General features: G+C 65.2%; 1 protein-coding gene across 1 annotated transcript in view; it reads left to right on the top strand.

The window, feature by feature from the left end:
* KIRREL1 (kirre like nephrin family adhesion molecule 1) overlaps positions 1-16,240 on the top strand; it is a 47,095-nt gene extending 30,855 nt beyond the window's left edge. The window contains exons 6-19 of the mRNA XM_032591721.1: positions 1,546-1,762; positions 3,085-3,234; positions 7,444-7,601; positions 9,380-9,530; positions 10,487-10,592; positions 10,724-10,872; positions 11,055-11,182; positions 11,790-11,916; positions 12,004-12,104; positions 13,216-13,414; positions 14,525-14,632; positions 14,767-14,906; positions 15,468-15,545; positions 15,655-16,240. Of these exons, the coding sequence (XP_032447612.1) occupies positions 1,546-1,762; positions 3,085-3,234; positions 7,444-7,601; positions 9,380-9,530; positions 10,487-10,592; positions 10,724-10,872; positions 11,055-11,182; positions 11,790-11,916; positions 12,004-12,104; positions 13,216-13,414; positions 14,525-14,632; positions 14,767-14,906; positions 15,468-15,545; positions 15,655-16,131 (2,289 nt within the window). The 3' untranslated portion in view covers positions 16,132-16,240. The remainder of the gene's footprint in view (positions 1-1,545; positions 1,763-3,084; positions 3,235-7,443; positions 7,602-9,379; positions 9,531-10,486; positions 10,593-10,723; positions 10,873-11,054; positions 11,183-11,789; positions 11,917-12,003; positions 12,105-13,215; positions 13,415-14,524; positions 14,633-14,766; positions 14,907-15,467; positions 15,546-15,654) is intronic.
* The last annotated feature ends 490 nt before the right edge of the window (positions 16,241-16,730 follow it).

The raw sequence follows: 16,730 nt of genomic DNA, 5'->3' as shown, positions 1-16,730 counted from the left end.
CCAGGGAGACTCAGAGGGAGGAGATGGCACGGCCCTTGGCTTTGGAGGAGAGGTTTCCTTTCTGGTAGAATCAGTAGGTCATATACCCCCACCCACCAGCTGCCTTCTTCCCCATGACAAAAACATGGGCATAGACTCTTACAGTTTGGGACAGGAACGTCACGGACAGAGCTGTGACAGCAGGGCTGGGCGATGAGACAAGCTGTGTTTGTCCAAGGAGCTACGGGATCAATCCAGGAGGGCTTCCTGGAAGAAGAGAATGTGGGGCCAGTTTGGAGAGAAGGGGAGAAATGGAGCTGGAGGCGGAAACAGAAGGGAGGGGATGAAACCTGGCGGGGGGGGGGGGGGGGTGGGCCTGTCTCTGGTGGCTTCGGGGGAGGTCTCAGAATGAGGAGGGACAGGTTCCCTCTGCTTACACAGAGGAGTGGAGAAGAGAGAAATTTTGGAAAGGGTTGGATGCGGGGACCGTGGTCTCTGCGGAGACCTGGGAGCTGGGGAGGGAAAGGAGAGGGAGGAGTCCCCTGAGCTCTGGACCAAGCTGACAGATTGGGGACGAGGCTCGGAGGCCCCAGACCTCAGCCTCTGCCATCTCCCCTCTCCGCACGGCCCGGGCGGCCGGAGCGAGGTGCCCAGGCCTGCCCCGCCGGCGGGACCAGCGCTGGCTCACCGGGGTGGGAGCCAGTGGGGGGATGGGGGGGGAGCAGCTGCAGTCCAATTCCCTGCTCCATTTGGGCTCCACAATTAAAGGCAATTACGCAGCAGCTTCTCTAATCAAACGCTCCCGGCCGGGCGGCCATGTGTGGCTCGGCAGCCGGAGGGAGAGCGGGACAGTCACACGCGCGCTCGGCTCCCCCACGGCGGGCGGCTCAGCACGGGGCGCCGCGTCCGCGCGTCCGCACCCGTGCCCCGGAGCTGGGGGGGCAGGGGGCAGCCACACGGGGTGGGGCAGGCGAGCGTGCTGAGAACTGGGCTCCGAGGCTCGTCGCGGGCCCCCGGAGACCCAGGCAGCCTGTGGCCGGACCCGCCCTCGCGCGCCCACTGCGTGCGTCCTCGGGGACGGTCCTGCGTGGCTGCGCACATGTGCTACCTCACTGTGCCTCCTATGACACGTGCAAGGGTACTGTGGCACATCCACACCCCGGGATTGAGGGGGGGGTGGTATGACCCCGTCGTGGACGCGGCACGCGTCGAGGGGGGGTGGAGGGAGGCAGCAGGTGGCGGGCCAGTCCTGGGAGCTGGAGGGCCGAGCCTCAGGGTCGAGGCCGCACTCTGCAGCTCGCTTCCCGCCACCCCCCGCCCCCGCCGGCACCCTTGGGTAATTTCCTCGCCCCTCGGACCTCAGTGTCCTGCCTGCAGCACGAGAGGGTTGGCCCGGCCCCGTGTCAGGCCCTTCTGTAACACCGTGCCCCTCCCTCTGGCAGCTGAGCCTCGGCTCCTGAAACCCGGTCCCGTGGGCCGGGGAGGGGGTGGGGGGAGGAGGGAATCCGGGGCGAGCGTGTGCATCTTGAAGGCAAGGGCTGGGCTGCAGTGGGGCAGGGGCTGCAGGGTGGCCGCTTGCTGGAACCCCTTCCCTGCCGCGTGGCCTTACCCCGTGCCCGTTTATCTCCGCCAGGGACCCAGACCCGCTTCAGCCAGGAGCCGGCCGACCAGACCGTGGTGGCAGGACAGCGGGCCGTGCTCCCCTGCGTGCTGCTCAACTACTCGGGCATCGTGCAATGGACCAAGGACGGGCTGGCGCTGGGCATGGGCCAGGGCCTCAAAGGTGAGTGGGCTGCTCCCCCCCCCCCCCACAGTATCCAGCCTCTCCTGTCCTTGTGCCCCGTCCCCGGCACACGCTCCTGGGCGGCCACCCTTCTCTAGCTCCTCTCCGAGTCCCCTCTCCTGCCTCTGCCCGGGCGACGTCTGCTCAGAGGCCGAAAACCCATTTTGGTGTCAGCCTGGGCACTCACTTCCCTACGCATTCCGGAAGACGCAGCCGGTGCTGAAGCATACGTGACGATTCAGGAAAACACAGCCAACAGCCTCCTGTATGACGGAGCAAGGGAAGGCGCTTTGGGGAAGGCCTCCCGCCAGTGGATGAGCAGAAAGACACCTCGGTTCTTCTGCCTCTGCCGCCTGTGAGCTGGGCGGCCTTAGGAAAGCCGCTTCCCCTCTCTGGGCCTCAGTTTGCTGCTGTGCAAAACTAGGCGTCACAGTCACGGGCTTATGAGTGGCGTTTGTGACTTTTGAACCAGATGAGAGAAGATGCTTCGTGAAGAGTCACTGGTCGCCGTAAGGCAGCGTCATGACACCGGCACAGGAGGGGCCGTGCATTTCTGTTCTCTTTGTCGCGTCCGGGGGCTGAGGTTGTTGGCGGTGGGTTTTGCACATTAGTACAGGGAGGGGGGTTTGTCCTGCAGAGAGAGGGGTGGGCTGGTGGGTCTACTGGTGACAGAAAAGGAGAGAAACTGGGAGAGAGAGATCAATAGATATGGACTGAGAAGGATCAACGTTCCCTGGACAGAGGGAGATAACGGGAGGGAGCCGCTGGGGAGCCCGGGAGAAGGGTGCCCGGGAGGGGGTGGGAGCCTGCAGGGGAGGGGTCCGGAGGCTCAGGGGCCCACCTACCACAGGGACCGTGTGGGTTAGGGGCTCCTTCAGGGCGCCGGAGGACCCTGCCTCGTCCGCCCCTCGCATCACGAGTAAGGGTGCGGCCTTGGCTCCCCCGGCCCCAGGGAGCCCCATCTGTGCTGCGATGCCCTGTATTTCCAGCACCCACATGCCCTCCCCCTCTCCCTCCCCTTTCCTCTCTGCTTTTTTCCCCCTCTTTTCTTCCTATTATTATGAGAGACATTTGTCTGCCAACAGCTCTGGAGATTTCTTCTCATCTCCCCCTTCCGGTGTCCCTGTCGCTCCTGCCCCAGGGGTGACATCACAGTGTCCCACGTGGGACCTCATCCGTCTTATCCGCTGTGGCGAGTTCCCAGGCCAGGGTGGGGGGGAGGAGGACCGGTCTGGGCCCTCGTGGGCCCGGGTGGTCCAGGCTGGTTCCCAGGCCGGCACGGGGAGGGGGGCTCACCTCGCTCGCCCTGTGTGTCCCTGCAGCCTGGCCGCGGTACCGGGTCATGGGCTCTGCAGAAGCTGGGCAGTACAACCTGGAGATCACGGACGCCGAGCTATCTGACGACGCCTCCTACGAGTGCCAGGCCACGGAGGCCGCCCTGCGCTCACGACGGGCCAAGCTCACCGTGCTCAGTAATGCCCCGGCCCCCCCTTCCTCGGGTTCTTTCCCCCGTGTCCCCTGGACTCCTCACTTCCCGGCCTCATGCCTGTCCTGCCCCCCCCCGCCCCGCCCCCAGATCCTTGTCTAAACTTCTCCCAAAGCCCAGTCCGGCAGAGGAGAGCAAAGCAGGCACGTGGGCCTCCCCTGGCGGGACTGTGGGTGCGTGAGGCCTGGTGCCCGGTGTGCCCGGCCGGACCGGGCTCTGCCTGCTGAACATAAGGCCCTGTCAGGGCAGAGCCAGGGGGGTGGAGACAAATCCCCTCCTGGCCCAGGCGTGTCGGTTCTCCCGTCCTCCCCCTGCTGCCTCCGGCCCCGGCAACTGCCCCTTGGGCCCCTCCTCCTCCTCACTCAGCCCCTACCCTGCTGCACCACACCGTCTCCTTTCCTCCCTGGGCACTGAGAAGCCGCTGGAGGCCCCTCGGGAGCCCCAGGGAGCAGGACCGGAAGGAATGAGCCCCGAGGGCTGAGACCCGGGGTCGGGGGGCTGGGTCCTGCTGGAGCGGAGCAGATGTCCCTCTGTGGGCCTCCCCGCTGGGGCCCTTTGCACAAGGGGCTCCCTCCAGCCTGGTGCGGCCCAGACCCTCCCTCTTCCCTTCTGCCCTCCGTGCTGCCCCTTCCCCGTTTCCTACTGAAATCGCTGAGATGGGGGAACAAACCCCCGGGGAGGGAGGAGCTGAGACCCTGAGCTTGGACACGAGGAGGGTTTTACTTGGGGTTTGGGGAGGGCGTGAGAAGTCTTCCTTCTGTCAGGGAAAGGCTGGGCTAGGAGTCGGGACGCCTGGGCCATTTTGGCACTGTGACCCAAAGAGGTCACGACCCCTGGGGATCAGTCTGCCCGTCGCTAATGCGTCACGGGGCCACCAGCCTCTCCTTAGCAACTTCTGCTTTGCCGCTCCTGCCCCGGGGAGCTGTGAACCGGGAGGGCCTGGGCAGTGAGGTGACAGGGTGTCAGGGCCCCGCAGGGCGAGGACTCAGGGCTGCAGGGGGGCTCATTCATCCTGTTGGATGAGCAAAGCATGGCACTGATGTTGGGGAGACTTAGGGTGGCTCCAGGGATGGGCGTGGGGTGCCATCATGGCGTCTCCTGTCCCTCGCTGGGGTGTGTGTGAGCCCCGTGCCAGCCTGGGACACCTAAGGGACGTGGAATTCTTGGAAGTCCTTGTCTCTTCTTTTTTCCCTCCCTAACGGCCTGTGTTTGGGGCCCTGGAGGACCCCATCCTAACGAGGAGGCTCTGATACTCTCTTCCCTCTCCCACCCGGACCCCCAGAGACAGAGAAATAAAAGACAAAAGGCCAGCCAAGCTTCTCGGCATCGCAGGAACGGGGCTTATAATGGCGTCCAGTGTCTTGGGTCACTCAAGGAAGGCCTCCTGGAAGAGGAGGATATCAACGGGGACCCTAGATGGAGGAGTACCTTGTTAAAAAGCTTGCAGGAGACTGAGGCGGAGCGCACAGTGGGGCTGTTGGGTGGCCAGTTTGGAGGGCACGGTCCGTGTGTGGGCCTTCCCAGCCTATCTGGGTGATTTGGGGGGCACGAGCGGGGGGCAGGACGAGGCCCCAGGAGGAAGAGAGGTGAGAGGTTAGTGCGGATCTCCTTGCCCTTGTTCATCTCTCTCTCGACCCCCCCTGCAGCCGCGTGCAGGCTAGGGAGGCAGGCTATCTCTTGCGCGCTCCCTGCTCACCTGCTCCCGTCCAGCTTTGCTCGTGGCACCGGGGACTGGAGACTGGGCAGGGCGGGGTCCAGCGTGGGTTGCGTCCAGTGCCTGATAGATCCCCCCCCCCCCCCCATCTGCAGCCTTGCTCCGAGGTGGCCTCCCCGCCCCCTGCCTCAGGCCAGGCCAGCCTGCGGACTGAGACACAGACACGGGATAGACTTGCAGGCCTGTGGCCCCCCATCATCAGCAGCCACAGCTGTACCCCAGCCACCGCGGGGACGGGCTTGGCTCCAGGGTCAGTGGGCCCGGTCCCTGCCCTGGCCCCGCTGCTTAGCTCACTCTCCTGCCTCTGGGCACATTTCTGCACCTCTCTGAGCCCCAGGACCTTGTCTGCAAATTGGGGTTACTGGTATTTACCGCAGAAGCGCTAACGCAGGACGCCCGTGGTGAGGGCTGCCCGCAGCCCGCACGCGGCCTGTTGCCACGTCGGTCGGCGCTCCACGAACGGCGGAAATGTTGCCGATCACACCACAGTTTACAGCTGGCTTCACATCCACGATCTCATTCCGACGTCACAGGGTGTCAGTGTTATTTTCTAGAATTTTACACACACACACACGTGCGTGTTGATGGACAGATTTGTCACAGTGTGTTCGTAAACAGGCCTGCACACGGACACGTGCCCTCTAACTGATGGCCGAGCAGACGCTTCAACAGCTCTATTTGCCTTTGTCCCAGAAACGAAGAGAAAGATTAGTGACAGAGGGATGGTCTTTCCCTGAACGAGGGGAAAGTTGCCAGCGTTCTGGGGAAGGGAGGGCCCATGGGAGGAGAAGCCTTCCCTCCGGGGGGCTCCTGCGTCCGGACACGGTGGCCCGTGTCGGCGTGCAGGGCCTCTGCTCGTCCAGGACCTTCTTCCTGGGCGAGACAGCAGGCGTGACCTTGCAGGGGTCCACGCAGACCAGCAGACCCCGAGTGGTGGCTCTTGATCCGTTTCCCTCCACCTTTAACTCCTTGCCGTCCCGCTTGCAAACGTGCACCCGTCTGGCCCCAGCCCCGGGTTCTGCAGCTAGCAAAGGGGAGGAGCCAGGGCCCCAGCGGGCCGGGAGCTGGCCGTCGTCCGAGCAGCCGAGTGAACACATGTCACGTGTCACTCGGGCCCCGCACACTACAGGCCAGACCCGACACCCCAGGTGACCTTCACGAGGGCCCCTGGCGAAGAGACTGAGACTCTCAGCCAAGATCCCACGGCAGGTAAACAGACGTGCTGGGGCTGGAGACCGGGGCCTCCTGCTTGGAGACCCCACCACTCTGCGTGCACGACGCGGACGGGCTGCAGGCGGTTGCCAGGCTCGGGACCTGCATTTCCTACCCTCCAGGATGGCCCTGCCCACCGCCGGGCTCCACGGGCCTCCAGGGCCCGCGCTCGAGGGCTGTCTCCCAAGAGCCCCCTGGCCTTGGGTCTTGGTGGTCGTTCCCAGCACAAGGCAAACACAGGCCTTTTGCGCCGCTGGCCCGATGAACGCGGTGCGGCGGGAAGATCATAATCGAAATTCTGCCTCGATCTCTTCGGTCCCTTCCTCATCCATTCAGCTAACATCCCCGAGGGCTTGCTGTCCACCGAGCTGTGCCGGACCTCGGGCTTTCGGAGAGAGAGGCCGTCCTACCTTCAAGGAACATGTGATTGGATCGCTTGAGCGTTTAGGAGCCTGTGGGGACGGGGCACAGAGAGACCCCCTCTTTCTTGGCGTCGGGAATCCGATCCATTCGATCCCTTAAGTTGTTAGCGAGAGCCTACTGTGGCCGCTCTTAGGTGCTGGAGACAGGAGAAATGCCAGTGAGACTGGAAGGGGTGGTCCCTGCTTCTCTGGCGTGACAGCTTAGGCTGGGAGGAGGGCCCGGACCGTCCTCCCAAGTGACCCAAACACCAGGCAGGTCAGGAACTCAGAGCCCCTGCCTGGGAACTGCCCAGAGTCTGGCTGGCGGGTTGTGGCGGGGGAACGGACAGCAGGGGCGAGGACGAGGAGGCAGGAGGGTGCAGGGCTGGCTGGAGGAACGCCGCCCGGCAGGCAGGCTGAGATGCCGGTGACGGTGCCCGCGGCAGTTGGCGGCCATCGGAGGTGTCTGCTCAGGGAAGTCGCACGGTCTTAGCAGCGCCGGAGAAAATAACCTGCCGGGGTGATGGATGTCGACGGCCGGGGGACTGGAGGCAGGGGGCCCACTCGGGAGGCTGCTGTGATAGAGCCGGCTTGTCAGGCCACCCCCGGGCACAGGGCACTCGGGACGGCACAGACTGAGGAGACCCTCCCGTGCCAGGCTTCCCCGGGTGTGCCCAGCTCTTCCCTGGTTGAGGCCACCCCCCCTCATCCACCACAAGGGCTGGGAAAGAACGGGTGGCCGGTGGCCTGGGGCGCAGCCCCCCCGGGAACAGCAGCGCCCTGCCACGGGGTGGTCATGCAGAGGGAGGGACGCCTCCAGGGGTGGGGGCTGGCCGCGTCCTGATCGGCTGCTGCGCTCATCCCGCAGTCCCCCCAGAGGACACCAGGATCGACGGCGGCCCCGTGATCCTGCTGCAAGCGGGCACGCCACACAACCTCACGTGCCGAGCCTTCAACGCCAAGCCCGCCGCCACCATCATCTGGTTCCGGGACGGGACTCAGCAGGAGGGCGCGGTGGCCAGCACGGTGAGACGCTGCCTGCCCCCTCCCGGGCCCCTCGGCCCCGCCTCAGGGCGCCTTCCGTTCCCACGTGGGCCCGACCCAGGCTCGGGGGCCACAGACGTGAGAGGAGACCTTGGAGGCCGTTCTGGTCCAGCCCTCTCACCACGTAGTGGGGGAGGCTGAGAGCCACGGAGCGGGCGGGAGCTGCCAGGTTCGGGGTGCAGTCAGTGGCTAGTGGAGCCTGAGTGCCGGTAACACCAGCTGCACGGGTTAAGCACCTACTGCGTGCAGGCACGGTGCACGCCGAGCTCCTAGTGGACAGTCCCTCCTAAGCCCCCGCAGCTTCGTAAGGCAGGTGTCCTTTCCTACTCACCACGGTGGTCAGAGAGGTCGCTGCCTTGCCCGAGGTCACACGGCCAGCAGGCAGCACGGCTGGCCGTGCTCTCCCCTGGGCACCTCCACCTTCGGCCTGTAGTGGGTGCGTGCGCCCAGGTGGCACAGGTGAGGCGTTGACGTGGCAGCGCTCGCCTGTGCGTCGCGTAGCGAGGAAGCTGCGACCGAGAAGCCACCCAGGGACCTCCTGGGAGGAGCTGGAATCAGGATCCACGCCCCCTGTGTGGGGTCCCTTCGGCCAGCTGTGGGCAAACACACAGCTTAGCCCTTTGCTGGGTCCTGGGGGACACCTGCCCGCCTGTGTGCGGCGCAGGGCGGCCCCGGGGGCGGAACCGGGTTAGCTCTGCCCTCGACGGGCTGTGTGACCTCGGACAGGTCTCCGCTCTCTGGCCTTGGCTTCGCCACTTGACCAAGGAGAATTCGGCCTCCCAGGTGTTTAGCTTTCTACCCCCAAGACACCCGCTATTTTTCTCCTTGAGGGCTACCTATTTGGAGATAGTTTGGCGACCGAACAAGCCGATTTGTTAACGGCCACTTGGGGTCCAGCTCTGCTCTTACGTTTACTAAAGGCAGCGGATCCCTGGGAAGCAGCAGCAGCGGCCAGTGCTAGCGAACCACACTGGTGCTGCTCCTGCCCGGGAAAGGCGTGCGTGTGGCTGTCAAAGCGCAGGGCCCGGTGCCGGCAGGCAGTCCGGTTTCCCTTAGACAGCTGCAATGTGGAAAACAGCCCTAGGGGTCCTGTGACCACATTCAGGGGCCTCAGGTTGGCCACCGCGGAGCCAGTGGGACAGCCAGTGAGCCCTCCCTGCCCTCCAGGGGCCTGCGGTCTAGCCGGAGAGCACCGGAGCATAGTACCTACGAGGCCAGGATCCGTGAGCCCGGAGCAGAGCCGGACAGACCGACTGGGAGGGTCCTGAGGGCCGGGATGGCCACGGAGACTTTGCAGAGAGGAGGAACTTGCCCTGCGCTCCACAAATCCCAGGAATGGGGCTCAGAACCACGGGGCGCAGGAGGACGCACACAGTGGGCTCTGATGGCAACCGTGGCCTTCCGTCAGGAGGGATGCAGGGCCGCGGGTTCATCAGCTTACGCCTGCAGTGTCCTCGTGTATCACGTTCGTCAGGGGAAGCTGTGGGGTCTGGGGGCAGGGCCTTTGGGGACTCACCGCATTTTCTCTTCGGTTCTGTAAACTTAAAACGTCTCCAAAAAATGGAGTCTATCGATTGAGAACCAAACCAAAGCCAACCTGGGGGAGAGGTTGGGGCCGGGGGTTTGAAGGCTGCTTCTGGTAAAAGTTGACATGCCTCTCCAGCGCAAGCCTGTCTCTGGGCCGGGCCACCCTGACCACAGTGTTCGGGGGCAGGGGGGGTGCTTTGGCTTGACCCGGCCTCCCGCCTGTCCCGCCCCAGGAGCTGCTGAAGGATGGGAAGAGGGAGACCACCGTCAGCCAGCTGCTCGTTAACCCCACAGACCTGGACATCGGGCGTGTGTTCACCTGCCGCAGCGTGAACGAGGCCGTCCCGAGCGGCAAGGAGACTTCCATCGAGCTGGATGTGCACCGTGAGCAGGGGTCCCACAGCGGAGCTGGGGGCAGGGGTGGGGGGAGGGGGCCTTGGGTGCCCGTCGGGAATCCTCTGGGGATCCCAGGACAGATGCTTGCTGTCACCACCCCCTGGATCCCCTGGCGGGAGCACCCAGCGGCCGTGGGCACAGAGGGTCGGGAGGGGCATCGGCTGCGAGCCAGGCCGCTCCTGGGTCTCATCCAGCGTGTGACTTGGGCTGTGCTTTAATCTCTGCGAGCCTCAGTTTCCAATTCTGTGTGCTTAGAAGAAAATCGAATACGGACCTCCAGTCGCTTCTCTGAAATTCCAAATTAGAAGCAATTTCCTGGCAAGACGTGAACTGAGGCTCTTCATAGTTTACTTGTCTATCCCCTATGTCACTGTGGGGTGTTGCCCAGACCCTGCGGGATCCTACATAGTCCGTGGTCTGTGCGTGCCAGTCCCTTTCCAGACTGTGGGGGATGCCGAATTCTGAAACACATCCCAACCCATGGGCTTCAGAGAAGGGACTTTGGACCCGTTCCTGCCTCTTGGGGCTGGGGGGGGGGGTGGCGCTTAAATGATAGTGTCAGATTATCCCCAAATGTAGGCTGCTACTCAGGGGATGCTCAGCGCAGGGTCCCTCCGCCCACAGGAGGGAGGGAGCTGGGCAGGGATTGGAGGCGCCCCTCCCCCACCCCTTTCAGGGAGCCACGCGGGGCCACCCTGACGCCTCGTGGCCACGATGCACCATTACATCCCAATTGTCCCTTCAGCGGCAGCCTGGGTCCCGCACCCTGGCCGGCCCCCTGGAGGCTCCACGGGGTAAAGGTGAGGGAGGTGGCTTATTTATTGGAGCTGATGCGACGTGACCTCCGACCCCCAGGTCTCCGCACAGTGGGGAAGGCTGGGTGTGTGTGTTAGAGAAAGAAGCTTGAGGGACAGAAAAGCCCCTTCCCGTCCCCTGCTTTGCAGACCCTCCCACGGTGACCCTGTCCATCGAGCCACAGACGGTACAGGAGGGTGAGCGCGTCGTCTTCACGTGCCAGGCCACAGCCAACCCCGAGATCCTGGGCTACAGGTGCAAGGCGTGGGGGCTGGGGGCACCCTGGGCCTGGAGTGGGGGTGGTGCCGGGGGTTGGGGTAGTGCCACTGGGCGTGGCGGACCGGGGCCCCGAGCCCTGATCCCCGCCCTGTTTGCCATCTCCCCAGGTGGGCCAAGGGGGGCTTCTTGATTGAAGATGCGCACGAGAGTCGCTATCAGACGAACGTCGACTACTCCTTCTTCACGGAGCCTGTGTCCTGTGAGGTTCACAATAAAGTGGGAAGCACCAACGTCAGCACCTTAGTAAACGTCCACTGTGAGCAGCCGCAAGGGCGGGGCTGGATCGAGGGCCTTTAAAGGGTCCGGGTGGGGGTGGGGGTGGGGGTGGGGAGCGGGAACGGGCATGGGGAGGTGGGAGGGCAGCAGAAGGGAGACAGGATCGGTTGGAGCTGACCCCCGATGAGACTGAGACCCTCACTAGTGTTCCCTTGTACGCAGTTGCCCCCCGGATCGTGGTTGACCCCAAGCCCACGACCACAGATATTGGCTCTGATGTGACCCTCACCTGTGTCTGGGTGGGGAATCCGCCCCTCACCCTCACCTGGACCAAAAAGGATTCCAACATGGTAAGACGCCTGCTGCCTGTCTTGAGTGCTGGGGTTGGCTGGCGGGGGAAGGACTCTGGCTCTGGCGGGGGAGCGGGGTTGGGGCAAGGGAAGGGCAACAGTGCTTTTCGAGTCGAAGCCAGAGTGCTTCTAGGGTCCTGGGATTTGGGGGAGGAGGAGGCCAGTGCTTGAGATCAAGACCCACTTCTCCCTGCAGAACAGCTGGCCGGTTCGGTGGCTGTGGGAGGGACACACGGACCTGTGCTGGGGGGGAGATCTGGTGGCTGGACCTACACAGGAGGGTGGGGAGGTTGAACCCTGCAGCTCTACGGACACCTGCGTTAGATAGTTCGGGCCAGGATCGCAGAACAGGGGTTCCAGGGTGAAACCTCCTACCTTGTTTGGCGGGAAAAGCCCTAGAACAGACCACCCGAGAGGCTGCGTCCTCTGTAAAACCACCGCAGCCCGCGAGGCCCCGTTGAGAGTCAGGGGACGCACGCTTTTCCCTTCTGGGAATTCACTTGTGGCCCTTCCCGCTTTCTTTCCAATGCCTCCAATGCGGGGCCCCACCCAGACCCAGGGGCCCAGGCCCCACGGCTCCCCACCCGAGGCTGCTCTCTCTGCCCAGGTCCTGAGTAACAGCAACCAGCTGCTGTTGAAGTCCGTGACCCAGGCCGATGCCGGCACCTACACCTGCCGGGCCATCGTGCCTCGGATCGGAGTGGCCGAGAGGGAGGTGCCCCTCTACGTGAACGGTGAGCGGCCCTCGGGGCTGGGGCTGGGCCTGGGCGGGCAGGTGCCGCCGTGTTCGGCCGGCCCTGACCGCGTCTCCCTGCTCGCAGGGCCCCCCATTATCTCCAGCGAGGCGGTGCAGTATGCCGTCAGGGGTGACGGCGGCAAAGTGGAGTGTTTCATCGGGAGTACGCCACCCCCCGACCGCATTGTGAGTGCCGGGTCCGCGGACAGCCAGCCACCTGCTTCGCTGCCAGCTCCCCACGCAGCTCCGTCCCTCTGCCCCCCGTCCTCCCTCGGATGCCACCTCCTCTCTCACTTGTTGCGGGACCCCGAGCCACGTGCTTGGCGTTTCCAACCTCAGGTTCCTCATCCTCAAAACGGGGGCGGTGTCCTCGCCCGATAGGGTGGCTGTGAGGTGACTGTAGCAACAGGTGTGAAAGGTCGGGGCACCGTCTGCTCTCTGTCCCTCGTCCCCTTCCCTTTCCTGGGCTTCTCCCATCTTTTCCCTGCTCCCTCTTCCCCTCCCTGCCCTGCCTGGCCCCTGCCCCTCCGCTCCCTGCTTCTGCCTCCTCCTCCCAGCTCCCCTCCACCCTCCTTTCTCTTCCCCACACCATGAGCCATTAATTCCTTCCATGCCCATTAACCGTCAAACCCCTCATCACATTGAATGACCATTTGGCTAACTCCAGGGCTGCCCAGGGACACTTCATTACCACGGCCGCCTGGGCAGCCGGCGGCTCTGCTCCCGGGGGCTTTCCTCGCAGAGCTGGGAGGATTGATCCCTGGAAAGGAGCCAGTGCTCAGTGGTTCCCCTTCCCTCGGGCTCCATTCAGGGAGGGGACCTGGGGCGGGGGGGGGGGTGCCCCGAGCTGGGAGGTCAGGGAGGGAGGAGCCTGGGGATACCCCCTCCTGGGCGAGGGATCCTCCCCATTATAAGGGTCTGGGCAAAAGAGCGGCTCGTCGGCCCAGCCGCACCTGCGTCCGTGGGATGGTTATGAAGATAGAGACTCCTGGATCTCTCCCTTGGAGATTCATAGTTAGGAGTTAAGCCCCAAGAATCTGCACTTTAAAGAACGTCCCTGGGCATGTCCGAATGTTCCCGGCATACATCTCCATCATGTCCAGAGCCACTTTCCTCCTAGGCTGGAGGTTCCAGGCCACGGTTCCAGGCAACAGGGTGAACTTGCGTTTGTTGCAGGGCGAGAGCTGGGCTGGGCCTAGGGACGCACAGGGCTCACGGGGCGAGGGTGCCTGGAGCCCGGGTCGGGTGTTTCTGCCACCTGCCCCTTCCTTCTCACCGCCTGCCCTCCCCACCCCAGGCCTGGGCATGGAAGGAGAACTTCCTGGAGGTGGGGACGCTGGAGCGCTACACGGTGGAGAGGACCAACTCGGGTAGCGGAGTGCTGTCCACACTCACCATCAACAACGTCATGGAGGCCGACTTTCAGACACACTACAACTGCACGGCCTGGAACAGCTTCGGGCCGGGCACGGCCATCATCCAACTGGAGGAGCGAGGTGACTGTGGCCGGGGCGCAGGACAGCCGGGGCCGGGGGGGGGGGGCTCCGTCTACTCTCCCCCAGTGGGTCTCGTGGGGAGACAGCTCTCCCGGGCCCGCCCTCCGCTCAGCTGGGGACAGCCACTCCCTTTTATAAACATTCATTGAGCATCCACGCTGCGCCCAGCCCTGTGCTAAGGGCTACAGGGATGCATGTGACAAGACACGGGCCCTGCCCTCTCGGAGCTTTTGGTCCCATGGAGCAGTGCTCAGAGTAGAAGGATTTTTCGGGAGGGCAATCAAATGCTTTGTGAAAGGGCATAATACCACCGACCTCACTGGGTCGTCCTTAGGATTAAATGACACGTGTGTATAAAACACTGGGCACGTAGGAGGTGCCCAGTAGTAGGGTGTGGTTCCCCACCTCTTCGAGAATCCTTCCGCCTTTAAGACACTCTGCATGTCAAAGGAGGCACTGCCTTTGACTTTTCCGGAAGCTCTGAAGTCTGAGGAGGAAAAGCTGGGCCTCCCATCAGGTGTGTCTCAGCTGAGGGTGCCGGCAAAGGGTCAGTGGGGAAGAACGGAGCAGCGGGAGGAAGGCGGGGCCCACCCATCGAGGAGGGGAAGAGCTCCCTGCAGATCTGATGCATCCAGGACCCCCGGGCAGGGAGAGAAAGCCCGAAGGGGGCTCCCCGGATCCTCAGCGCTGGGGAGCGGGGGAACCAAGGAGAACCGTGGGAGCCCTGGGAGGGTGGGTGCCCATGCCACCCTGACAATGGTGGGGGGGGAAGGCGGTGACAGATCGGGAGGCGACAGCTGGCCTCAAGAGCAGCCCAGCCCAGGAAGCAGAGGCCAAACCTCACAGGCGCACGGGCTGCAGGGCAGGGACGGACCGACCGCCAGGGCCAGGGTCACGTTGTGCCACACCGCGGGGATGACACATGGCTGTGCCCCCAACTCACCAAGCCGGAGCTCGGGCCTGAACCCGGACACGACGCAGACCTTCCTCTCAAACTCCCGAGCAGACAGTGTGCCGTCCCCGTCCCTGGATGCGGGCGGAGTTCGTGGTGCCTGGCCTCAGGTACCCGCGAGCTGCCAGCCTCACCCTCGCCTGTCTTTCCCTCCGAAGAGGTGCTGCCCGTGGGCATCATCGCCGGGGCCACCATCGGAGCGGGCATCCTGCTGACCTTCTCCTTCATCGCCTTGGCGTTCTTCCTCTATCGCCGCCGCAAAGGCAGTGAGTAGGGGCCTCCCACCGCCCAGAGCTCCCCGCCTCCCCACCTCCGGCGCAGGCAGACCCGAGGCGCGGCCAGCGGGCTGGCCTGGGGGGGCTGGCGGAACGTGTCCAGGGCCGCCCCTCCCTGTCCCCAGGTCGCAAGGACGTGACCCTGAGGAAGCTGGACATCAAGGTGGAGACGGTGAACCGCGAGCCACTCACGATGCATTCCGACCGGGAGGACGATACCGCCAGCGTGTCCACTGCGACTCGGGTCATGAAGGCCATCTATTCGGTGAGGGTCCCGCTCCTCCTGGCCCACTCCCCTGTTCACGTTCTCGGGACCTCCATCCCCGCCCCCAGCTCTACTAACCACCTCCCCTCTGTCCCCCCTTTGTCAGCCTGCCTTGGTCCTGCCACACACACACACACACACACGCTCACGCGAATACACAGGCGCACAAACGCTCATGCGTGTACCCACGAACCTGCGCGCGCACGTGCTCTGCCCCGCGGGTCTCCCTCCAGCGCAGCACAGGCGGGGGCGGCCCTCCGTGGGTGCGCGCTTCGCCGCACCCTTCCCGCACAGGGCTGGAAACCCCTGGAAGTTTTCCGGTCCAACTCGCCCCCCTGCTCAGATGAGGAGACAGTCCTGAGAGGGGCCGCCACACTCCCAAGGTCACTGTGCGTCAGCGACAAGGACCAGGGCCCCGCGCCCTCTCCTGGCCTTCCGACCCCAGACCCTGCCAGCCACCGGGGGTGAGGGGGGGTGGGGGGGGGGCCCTGGGCCTGGGGCGGGCTCCGCAGGGGGGGCGACGCCGGCCCAGCGCTGACGCCCACCCCTGCCGCTCCGCAGTCCTTCAAGGACGACGTGGACCTGAAGCAGGACCTGCGCTGCGACACCATGGACACGCGGGAGGAGTACGAGATGAAGGTGCGCGCGCGGGGCAGGCACGGGCAGGCGTGGGAGGAGGGGCGCGGGCTCCCCGCGGGACCCAGCAGGTGCGCCAGGGCCGCGCCTCCACCCCGCCCCTCGCCCCCAGGACCCCACCAACGGCTACTACAACGTGCGCGCCCACGAGGACCGGCCGGCGTCGCGGGCCGTGCTCTACGCCGACTACCGCGCCCCCGGGCCCGCGCGCTTCGACGGGCGCCCGGCCTCGCGCCTATCGCACTCGAGCGGCTACGCGCAGCTCAGCTCCTACGGCCGCGCCCCCGCGTCCGACTTCGGCCCCGAGCCCGCGGCCCCCGGGCCCGCCGCCCCCGCCGGCGCCGACTCGGCCGGCCCGCTGTCCTTCGAGAACTACGACAAGTTCAACCCCCACCCCTTCCCCGCGGCGGCCGGCTACCCCACCTACCGACTGGGCTACCCGCAGGCGCCGCCGTCGGGCCTGGAGCGGACCGCGTACGAGCCTTACGACCCCATCGGCAAGTACGCCACGGCCACGCGCTTCTCCTACACGTCCCAGCACGCGGACTACGGCCAGCGGTTCCAGCAGCGCATGCAGACTCACGTGTAGGCCCGGAGCGCCACCGAGCGGGGGCGCCTCTGCGGGGCAGAGGACGAGGCTCTCCCGGCCGTTCCCTGATATTCAGGGGCGTTGCGCGTCGCTGCGGGGGCTGCGGGGCCCGGACCGGCCTGCCGCCGCCCGGGGCAGGTGGGGAGCAGGTCTCCCGGAAACACCCCCTCCCGAGGATGGTGCTCTGTGCATGCCCCAGCCTCCTGGGCCTGCCCTTCCCTCTTCTTCGGGAGGACGTGTGTCTTCTGACCTGTGCTCTCGCCTGACCCCGGCACGGGGCGGGCCAGGGAAGCGAAGGTCGTGGAGAGCCGAGGGGGGCACTTTTTAGCATTCCCATTCTGTCCCCACCCCACCCCCCCTCTCTCGGCTCCCCTGAGTGGACAGGGCCGTGTGAGGATGAGCAGGCCTGGGCCGAGGGGACACGCGGCGTGGGGTGGGGTGGGGTGGCTCTGGCCCAGATGAGTGGGAAGGGGACAGCCTGGCGGGCCCCTCTGCTCTCTGCACTCGTACCCTGGCAGCGTCCCTCCTTCCGGGGGACTGCGGAAGGCTTTGGTGGGTTTCTCGCGGCTGTGCACACCACAGCTCTGGCGCGGAGTTCA

The sequence above is a fragment of the Lynx canadensis genome, chromosome F1 (assembly GCF_007474595.2).
Source record: "Lynx canadensis isolate LIC74 chromosome F1, mLynCan4.pri.v2, whole genome shotgun sequence".
NCBI lineage: Eukaryota > Metazoa > Chordata > Mammalia > Carnivora > Felidae > Lynx > Lynx canadensis.
This window is presented reverse-complemented; position numbering and strand designations above follow the sequence as displayed.